A 10,158-nucleotide genomic window follows, 5' to 3' on the forward strand; every position below is an offset into this window, starting at 1 on the left:
ATGCAGCCGAATTTTTGGGATTAGCATGGAAACAAAGGAAAACAGTCCATTGATCGCAGATGATTATCATTCGAAAAGACCTCGAAACGTAGCGATGCGTTCACCTTCCCGCTATGCATATAAAGACGTGATTCACTTTCACTCTCATTTAGTCGACGTCGAATGTTATGCGCGGCCGTACGTCTTTCTTTTCTGGCAATATTAACTAATTGCAAGACGTATTGCGTTAAGACGTATCGTTTTGATTCTGCCACTCGGCGGATGATAAAAATGCGCGCGTTTTTTTTTATTTTTTTCATCACGATCGCGACGGCAACCGCTGAAAATGATGAATCTTGGACATGGAATGATGATAAACAAAAAACTAGCCGAGACGGCGATGCCAGGTGTGTTGTCAATCTGATTTATTAATTATAGGTATATTTAATACTTTAATTTTTAATCTGTTTAATCCGAATTTACTATCAGCTTTAAAGGAATCGGGTACTTGTAGCTTATAATTATTGTAGCATGCTTGATACTTGACGGCATAGCTTCTCTCACGCGGGCTCAACTTTTATAGATATCAGGTACAGGAGCCTTCTGAGCATTTGGATAGTTTCGACAACGGCATTCAGTTAGGATTTAGACCTCAGAATCCAGGCCCTTACGGTCCCAACGGCAGACCGCTGATACCGGCGGCGCCCGCGTACCAAGGCAATAACGGTGTTCTCGTGGGTCCCGGTGGACCAACGGGAATAATTGGCAGGTATTTTGTTTGCAACAGCAGTCCTTCTTTTAAATATTTCTTCTTTTAAATATTTCGCGTTTATGCGCGACTATTAATTAATTGGATGATTAATTAACTTTTCAAAATTGTCAAGACTATATTTAAAAATATTGTGCGATCCGGCACGATATATACGTAATCTCATCAGAGTCCCTGCCAGCTAAATCGCATTTTTCAAGCAGATTCATTAATCTCGGAAAATTGGGATTTTCCGTCGACCGATATACTCTCCTGGCTTGTTCTATATTAAATTTCCAATGATCCGATTAAAATATATAGCGTCACCTCTTCACAGAGATCGCTTAATTTATAGATATCCCCATTCGTACATTTAATCGCGTACGAGGCACGGTCCAGCCGCGAACAATATTTCACGAGAAATAGCTCATATTCCCGGGCTGCTAACTTATCAGCAATACATACATATATACATATATACTTTTCATAAATTGTATTAGATTTATGTATTTTATATATAAAATTTCGTTGTTGAATTACTTCTCCTCAAACTGTCATCATACGTCATCATACGTCAATTACGCGGTTAAACGCTCTTACGTATATCGACTCGGTTTTTTATTCTTTAATTAAAAACTTATTTTCCAAAGTAAATGTTGCGTTAGTAAATGTAGCTGTTAATTTTTAATGTAAGAAAATGTAGAGACACACTATTGCATGATATATTTCAGACCTGCTCGTTTCGAACCGAACGGACACGACGATATTTTGGATTCAGTACCACCATGGGTCAGAAACGACCCCCGTTATCGCGAATTCGACACTTGCAAATGCAGATATAGTTTCAACTGTCCATCGCCCGGCTTGAAATTCGTGAGTTTGATCGAAAGTTCGTGGGTTTGCTCGCGAAAATTCGCAAATCCAAAAAATTTGATGAAATTTGGGTTTAACGTTAACGTTTAACATATGGTGATTTTAGGGCCACTGCGCGAGAGAGAAGAAGTACTGTTGTTTCAACAGCAAAAGATTCCCAGGATTGTCTGGAGGGCTGGGAGGGCATCATTACCCATATCCTGTAACGAAAAGAGTTTAAATCTATTCATGCACTTCCAAAAACAATACTGATGTACTCCCAATATATAGATATACGAGTATATTTAACGAGCTCTGTCTCATATATTTCATATATTCAAATTATATTTTCTAAAATATCATCATTTTGGCCAAGTTAAAGAAAAATATTTATTGCCATTTTATTGATTTTCATTTTCAATCCAGGTTTGATCTATTTACGTAATTCGACATTTTCCTGCGATGCTCGTGTATCGCGTCTATTAAATAATAATAATTCCTAGGATATGCCGCACAAGTACAGGCCGAATGGTTTTGCGCCATCGAATTATTACGGCAATCGAAGACCGTATAGCGGCGGCGACGGCGGCGGCTACCAACATCCGTCTTTCGGTGACTATTACTCAGGACCGTATAGCGGCGGTTATGGCCATCGCAATGAATTCGGGTCGTTACGGCCAAATGGCTACGATCCGGAACTCGACGATTATGTCATCTACGAGAGGTCATTGGGCAAGAATCAAACGCAGACGAACGAGAAGTCGGAGACGTATGAAAATACTGAAAAGTAAATAAGCATGCAGATTCTTGTCGATCGAAACATCTTTTCTCGATATTTCTTCATTCTCAATGGTGATGCCAAAGATGTGATAGAGATATAAGTATGTGGAGAGACATACATACCATACAAAAATACATATACATATGTATATATATATATATATATATATAGAAAATATATATATATATATATACACAATATACTTACATTTTTCACTAAGCGATTATATGACACACAATTAAATGAGAATTTAATACAAACTTATTGTTAATTGCGTTAATAATTAATATTTTTTGCATTAATAATTTAAGTTAAACTACATGTACGATTTGCAAGTGTAAACTATAAATGTATTGCATTGTAAATTTTATAGTAATTTTATAGTAATTTCGAATTTATCTTATCTTATATGAAATGTGCATCGTTCTTCCTTTAAAGATTCTCACCTTAATTGGTAAAAATAATTCTGAACAAATGAGTTTTTGCTTTTTTAAAGAATAAATTACTCCGAATTATTGATTCATATGACATAGGACGCATGATAAAAGATTAAATTTTCGAACAATACGTACAGCAAGTATTCCAATTAGAAAACAAAACTTTCCATTAACTTGTCTTCGTTTATTAATATCTTATACGGCCGTGCCAACAATTTTGCGAGTATTAAAATTTTCGATCGACTCACCAATCGTCGTGATGACGATGATGGAATAAAACAGAGCACCGGCAAATGTCCATTGAATATCATCCTCCTCTTCGCTGCCATCCCATCCTTCCTTTTCCATTTTTTTCAGGAGGCAATCCTCGAATTTCTGCATTGCGCATTATTCGTGAACAAATAATCTTCTGTCAAATCGTATCAAATTTCAAATTTAACATAAAAAGAGTAACATTTTGCATTTGCGTGTTACTTTTCTAATGACTTGTGGAGTTATCTTGTAGTCTTGTAGAAGTAAAATAATAAATGCTCGTAAATCTCATATCCTTCCGTTTTAGTCGTTTTACAAAGATAAAAAGCTAAAAAACTATGGTCTAACTATGGATCTAACAAAAACTATGGTGGAAAAAACAAAAGACGTACCTTCAGCTCGCTCAACGCCTGCTCCGTCCAATTTTTGCGAATCAACACGTCAAAATCCTTGGTAATTTCCCATAGCTTTTCCGAAACGTTCCCTCGTATATTTTTGATGCTCTTCTTCACCTGCGAAGAGAGCGAAGAGAGCGCAGGTAAAGAACGATGCGCTTACTCGGCAATTTCGGCATTGCTCGGCATCGCGACATTCGCGACGCTCGGCGACAGTTAATAATTCATTGACATACGAGCGTAGGATATTTGACGTGGGAGAAACTATTTGTCTGTACTCTGTATCCTTTTTTCTTTCGGTGTCGAATCAATTTCTGTCCCAGTAAATTTTGATCCACAATGAAATTACGCGATAAATATTATATATTTAATTGACAATTTACAATTTACAATTTACAATTTACAATTAGAAAAAGGAATTAAGGAATTTCCCAATATTTACTAGTAGTCTCACAATTTACCTCCCTCTCGTGATTCGCTTCCAGTGACTCGAAGGCATATGCGCCGATTAGACAATAAGCAACCACCAAGGAGATTAGTGTCACGTGAGAGAAGACGCATCTGCTGAATTTCCATAGCAGCCGGAGGAACTTGATGCACCTCGACGGTTTCTCCACTTCCATCACGTCGAACACCTCCGTTCGCGCGCGCGGCATTTTCTACTTGCCAGTTGCCTCCTTTAGATCGCGGGTATTAGGTATATCCTCTTATTAGATTCTCCATTCTCCATTCTCCATTTACATAGCGAATGCGAAACCGCGCTTTACCCTTTACCTTCGTCACTTAGCTTTAATTGCTAATAATTAGATTTTCCCTCTGATCCCACGTATAAATGAATTTATTGATGTTGTTGTCGAATTTAATATTTCTATCCAACATTTGTTTAAAAATAAACCGATCGATATAATTTGGATATTGATGAGTGATGTAAGTATAAAGGGAAGTAATCGTTGCGAATCTAAATTCAAGGAAATAGAATTTATAAATATATCGAGAGAGAGAGAGAGAGAGAGAGAGAGAGAGAGAGAGAGAGAGAGAGCATGTAAATATTGCATTAATTCTCGATTTTCTGATAAATGAAAAAAGGAAAGGCTATAAAATCGGAAAACCTCTTAAATAACTTTTCTTGCTCGTGCTGAATTCCTGCGTCGCGAATATGATATGTTGAATAACCATAAATAAATAACCATGAATGTACATATTAAAACTACAACGTTGGATTATATTATAGATACCTACATATTCAAACAATTAAATGAAAAATATATTTTTCCCACAAAATACTTTCCTCACATACCTATATTTTTGAAAATAAATATGCAGTATAGAAAGTTTTATTATAAATTTTTTTTAAATTTATATATTTTATATATTAGATATATGAGATATAATATATAAAATATGAGATATTGGAAAAATCGGCGCTCTCATCCCGTTTTTATTCTCTTTTTTTTATGTATGTAATCACTATTGTGAACACGGTGATTTATTCGTACTAGACGTATAATAAAATACATAAGTTTAAAAAAAATCAATAAAAAAATTTGTTCTCAGATTGTTTCCATTAATTTTTTTTTCTTAAAAATATTAAGATAATTTTTAACTTAATAAGAGTCTATGAAGATAGAGATTTTTTTCTAAACAATTCAATTTTAAATTGAAGTTTTATATGTATAATGTATATACAATTAAATAACACAATTTTGTTAATATTTACATCGCCAAAGCTCGCGATTATTTTAATCACTCGGGAAATTATTAAATGCTTGTTAAAGAAATATTAACTTTGAAATATGAGAATAATGAAACAAAAAATGGAAATTAAAAATTCAAATGAGATATTGTAGTGTAATTGTAAAAAAATATACCAAACGCAAACACACAAACACGGTAACTATTTAATTTAAAGTGTTTAAAGTTGTTACATCAGGGCTGCTAATAACTGCAGTTAATCGCAACCACACAGTCACGAAAGATAAAACTCTTTCGATCGTTTTTTCAAATCTTTGGACAATTCTTTAGAGTCACGAAGGATCTTTCAACATGGACACAGCATAAACTCCTCGTTCACTCGCAAATATCCGATAGTGTTTTCTGCCATAAGAAAACGCGTGTGACTCTCGCATGCCCTCGACACGAAACTAAGGCTGAAAACGTGGAGCGTAGTTGAGTTACATCCGCAAGGCGGTTGTTCCAAATTTATCCCGGCCGGCGTCGAAATTTTGTTCGGAAAACGAGGCGGCCGCGGAGAAGGTGGTAACCGCGCGCACGCCGATCCATCTATATGATCAAATACTTTTTCTCGCATTTAATTTTAACGGGACTTGCCGGACATGGACACCTTTAGAATTTTTATAATAGATTATCGTAAAAAGGAGATTGAAGAATTGCATTATGACGTACAATAATATATGTATAGGTACACATGCAATACTTTGATGAATAATGCGACATCGCGCTTATGTGACCGTCGCGCGATGGACGCCGTGCCGCGCCGCGCCGAAGCGAATGTACGTCCGGCATTGGTAATTATCGTGGCGGCGTGTATTAATATGACTATGCGGAGGTTACATGAATAAACATGAGGCCGCCGATCATGTAAATCCGCTCGTGGCGAATGGCGACGGTCTCGGGCAAAGCACACAGAGGAGTACTGCGCAACGCGATTCTCCACGAAACCAACGACCAGGGAAGACGCTTTATTTTTAGTGACGGCTATTTGCAGAGAAAAACGGGATCGATGAGATGAGCGCAACGCACGCGGATATGTGTTAACACAAAAATACATATATATATATTCTATAATAGTTTTGCCTTTGTTAAAGAATTACGCGCCTCTGCGAATCATCAAAACTCGAAATAATCACTGAAAAATCAAAGGCAAATATAAAAACCTTTCTCTGAAAATCGACTATGTAAGGCGTCTTTAAAAGTATAAAGTGACAAAAATTTTCATATATGTATATGTATTTGCTAAAATTATAATCATAAAATTTTGTTTTTTAAAAGAAGAAAAAAAGAAGTATTATAGTTTACTTTCTTTATATGCAATGTAAAGATTTTGCATTAAATTAGATTTCTTGTTGACAATAGGAAAATAACGAGATCGATTGGCAAAACGTATACCCTCGGAAGGCTATTCGGTTATCTACAGTCACCTTATTTATCGGTGTCTATATATTTTATTCGAAATTAAGGAATCCTATATATTCTGCAATATTGCCAGTCGGCAATGCGAGATATGCGAATGAGAATTTAGAAGAGCGAAAATAGAAAATATATATTTTTATTAAAAATTTTCATTAATATAATAATCTGAAAACTTCTTTAAAATATTTCTTTTATGTGATACAATTGAAATATAAATTAAATAACTTTAGCTCAGCGTTAATAAATAACAACTTTAAATTGTTTACGATAAAAAAGTTATACTATTTATAGTACATCAATCTATCATATATTCTTAATTAAAATTGCATTTAAATAGTCATATCGTTTGATGTACTTTGCGATATAATTTTCTTTGTTTGCAAATTCTCATTTGTGACCAGGGCTTCGTTTGATGTCTCTTTCTTCACACATACAAATTTATTTACATAAAATTATTCTTACATTTCGAAAATTGTAGCGCTATGTCTCGAGAGATATTATTAAAATATCTTTGGAAACTCAGACAAATAAAACGAACGACTCGTTGATTAATAGGAAATAGGATATTTGTAGTTGCGTTTTGAGGTCTCTCTCCTTCGGTATCATATACATTGTTGTCTGGGTTGATGGGAGCTTATATTGCAATCGCCATCGATTATCCTGTCGCATGTCGAGCGGCGTGCTGACTCATCACGCTGTGATAACATCCGACAATTTGGACACACGCGCGATAAGTCAACAGGCATTTCAAATGACACTAATGCCAATCGCAACAAGATAAAGCGAACACATTTTAAAACGATATTGTTATTCACCTTAAAAAAAATTTACGCAGCTAATACTAATAAAGTTAATAATAAATACAGGTTTTTTTTAGAGATACATAAGTAAGGTATTTTTTTATATCTCCTTGTAATTTAATTTATTATCTTACAAACACAGATATCTTGAAGACACATATCAAAGGATTATTACAGCAAACAAAAAATTGTTATCGTGTAAAACAGCACATGAATATTGATTGTACGAGAAACTCATTCTACTTTTATCACCAGTTAAATTTGAAGAATACTTGTCTTTTTAAGTAATTGGGGTCGACTGATTAATGTAATTTTATTTTAATTTGTTTTATTCTGAGCCATATTTATAATCAATATTAATACTTAAAGCACTTGCTCTTGTGGGCGTATGCGTGAAACATATTGCTACATAATAATATGTTATGTGTAAATAAAAACAAAATTTTATTCAATTTATATAATTTTAATAAGAGAAGATAAAAGACATCATTTTATCCGCAATGTTTCAACATAAAAAACTGCCCACGTAAGCTTTAACAAATATTATTCTCGCGTACAGACATCTTCATGCGAATCAACTTTTCTGTCTCTTATTGACTCTTATTTACAATGGTCCCTTTATATTGATATATCTCATGGTGAAACGTGAATCGCCCTCTGGCTTTTACAAGCGACGAATTTTATGTCGAATAGTAAAAAGCAATCAATTTTTATTGTGTAGAAAGCGATCGAGGTTCACCATAAGAAAGAAAGGTCTTCGTAATCACGAAGCGGTTAAAACCAATTGGCGAGACTGAGAAACAATCATACTCGTCATATTCTCATTAAAGAATACATGCCATGATATATCGAACAATTTAATGTTTATACCGCCAATTAAAATTAAAATAAACACATTGAGATATAGAACATAATATTATAATATACTATATGATCATGTATATGACTGTATTTCGTTGTATTCCGTTCTATTTTATTTATGTTTATTTATTTCCTCGCTTATCAAATATGACAGCAATTGAACTTTTGATTTCTATTCCAAAAATCTACAAAGATCAAAGCCGCTTCGCGACTGCGGAAGATTCGTTAAAAGTAGTCTTTAATATCGATGCTTATACACCTCACAGCATTTCAGTCGTCGGAACAGTGGTCGATACTTTTTAGCACCATTCCAAAACAAATATTCTCAATCATTAAATTAAATAATAAAAAAGAAAATTTTCATATATGTTACCGTAGTTGTAAATATATTTTCGACATGTAATGCACTTATAATGTAACTAATAATCTTGCAACTTTGTTTTATATATGTATATATATATAAATTTTTTATACTCTTTGTTAAAGCACAACTTTAAAAGTCCGCAATTTAACTTTTATTAAATTTAAAATTACACACAAGACCGAATGTAATCCGTTTACCGATACATTGCACTTATAGCTATGGCTATCGATCAATCGCAGACTTGGTATTACATATATTGAGCATATATAAGACTTAAGAGAAATTATTTACAAAAAAGGAAGAAGAATACTGCAGTTTTCTCATAATCGCAAACATAATCCGGTCGATCGATTTGCCATTCGAAAATTTGCGTTTCGTTATCGATACAAATCGAACCGCAATTACGCTCGGCCTCGAGACAATTCTCGTTTCGCGGGCAGTGTGGGTGCCCGAAAATTATGTGTTAATGGGACTCGCATAAATTGAGCATTAATAATTTCTCATATAAATTATTTGCGACTTTGTTTCGCTAATTGTAACATCTAGTTCTAGAAGATGGATTTACTTGAAAATTTCTTATTAGATTTAACAAGTCAACTTTGACTTGAAAAGAAAAAAATAGAGAAATATGCGTGGATCAAATGAAAACTTAACTTTGATGCTAATCCGTTTTTTATATACGCTATTCTACTTTAGATGATACGATGACATCTATATTAATTTACAAACGATCATCATTCCAATCTCGATAACGTTCTTGCGTTTAATAAGGCTAAAATATTTTGTCGTTCAAGACCTGATATGCATATTTGTAACGCTATTATCAGACAGAAATTACCGATCCACACTCTTCTCTCACGCGCATGTGACAACACATAGAAATATAAGATGCGATATTACGCTGTCACTAGAAACGGATCCACTTTACCGGTTACACCGATCCCGATTATCTGTTCGATTAAATCTCTGATCAAGTCCCACCGGCAATTACCTCCCGCTGATAGATTCATCGCTTCTCGTCCCGCGCACACCCATTCTTTCGTTCTTCCCGCGGCGACCGATCAAATCTTCATGGGAGAGAGAAATGAGAATAAGAAAAAGGAGAGATCAATCTCCAACGCTATCTCGGGCCGAAGAAGCCGAGCGTCTTCAGGGTGTCGGTGACCCTGCTGATCAGTTTATCTCTGTAACGCCATATCGTCGTGTCTATCACGCTGTTCTCCCGATATTCCACGCAGGTTTTCTTCAGCGATCGAACGCAGTCGGCGCGATAATGCTGTAGCTGGGCATCTTCGGTCTCAATGGGGTAACTGGTGCATCCGGCGCCCAAGCACGCCAACGGAAAATGGTTGTGCAGAGTGACCACTCGTTCCGGATTATGGAAGCACTTGATGTATTGGTTTGGTTTCGTAAAATTCTTCGAGCGGTATACGTGTTGAAGCATGTGCATATACCTGCGGGGACAATTTTTGAATAAAAAATGCGTCTCTTGTGCGTGTGTGTGTGTGTGTGTGTGTGTGTGTGTGTGTGTGTGTGTGT

At 35.0% G+C, this 10,158-nt stretch overlaps 2 protein-coding genes across 2 annotated transcripts; one reads left to right on the forward strand and one right to left on the reverse strand.

Annotated features, from left to right (window-relative positions):
• Positions 1-562: 562 nt before the first annotated feature.
• LOC112462866 lies at positions 563-2,370 on the forward strand (the record flags this gene model as incomplete). Its single annotated transcript, XM_025028930.1, has 4 exons — positions 563-748; positions 1,459-1,600; positions 1,707-1,802; positions 2,083-2,370. Coding segments are annotated over 4 exons (712 nt in total), but the record flags the coding sequence as incomplete, so codon positions are not given.
• A 714-nt stretch (positions 2,371-3,084) lies between these two features.
• Positions 3,085-6,001, reverse strand: LOC112462867. Its single transcript, XM_025028931.1, has 4 exons — positions 5,313-6,001; positions 3,906-4,402; positions 3,442-3,561; positions 3,085-3,206 (listed from the first exon to the last, which is right to left on the reverse strand). The coding sequence occupies exons 2-4, from the start codon at positions 4,098-4,100 to the stop codon at positions 3,105-3,107; spliced, it is 417 nt and encodes a 138-aa protein (XP_024884699.1). The 5' UTR covers positions 4,101-4,402; positions 5,313-6,001; the 3' UTR covers positions 3,085-3,104.
• Positions 6,002-10,158: the final 4,157 nt, after the last annotated feature.

Source organism: Temnothorax curvispinosus, unplaced genomic scaffold (assembly GCF_003070985.1).
Source record: "Temnothorax curvispinosus isolate PA1 unplaced genomic scaffold, ASM307098v1 QBEX01012872.1, whole genome shotgun sequence".
Taxonomy (NCBI): Eukaryota; Metazoa; Arthropoda; class Insecta; order Hymenoptera; family Formicidae; genus Temnothorax; species Temnothorax curvispinosus.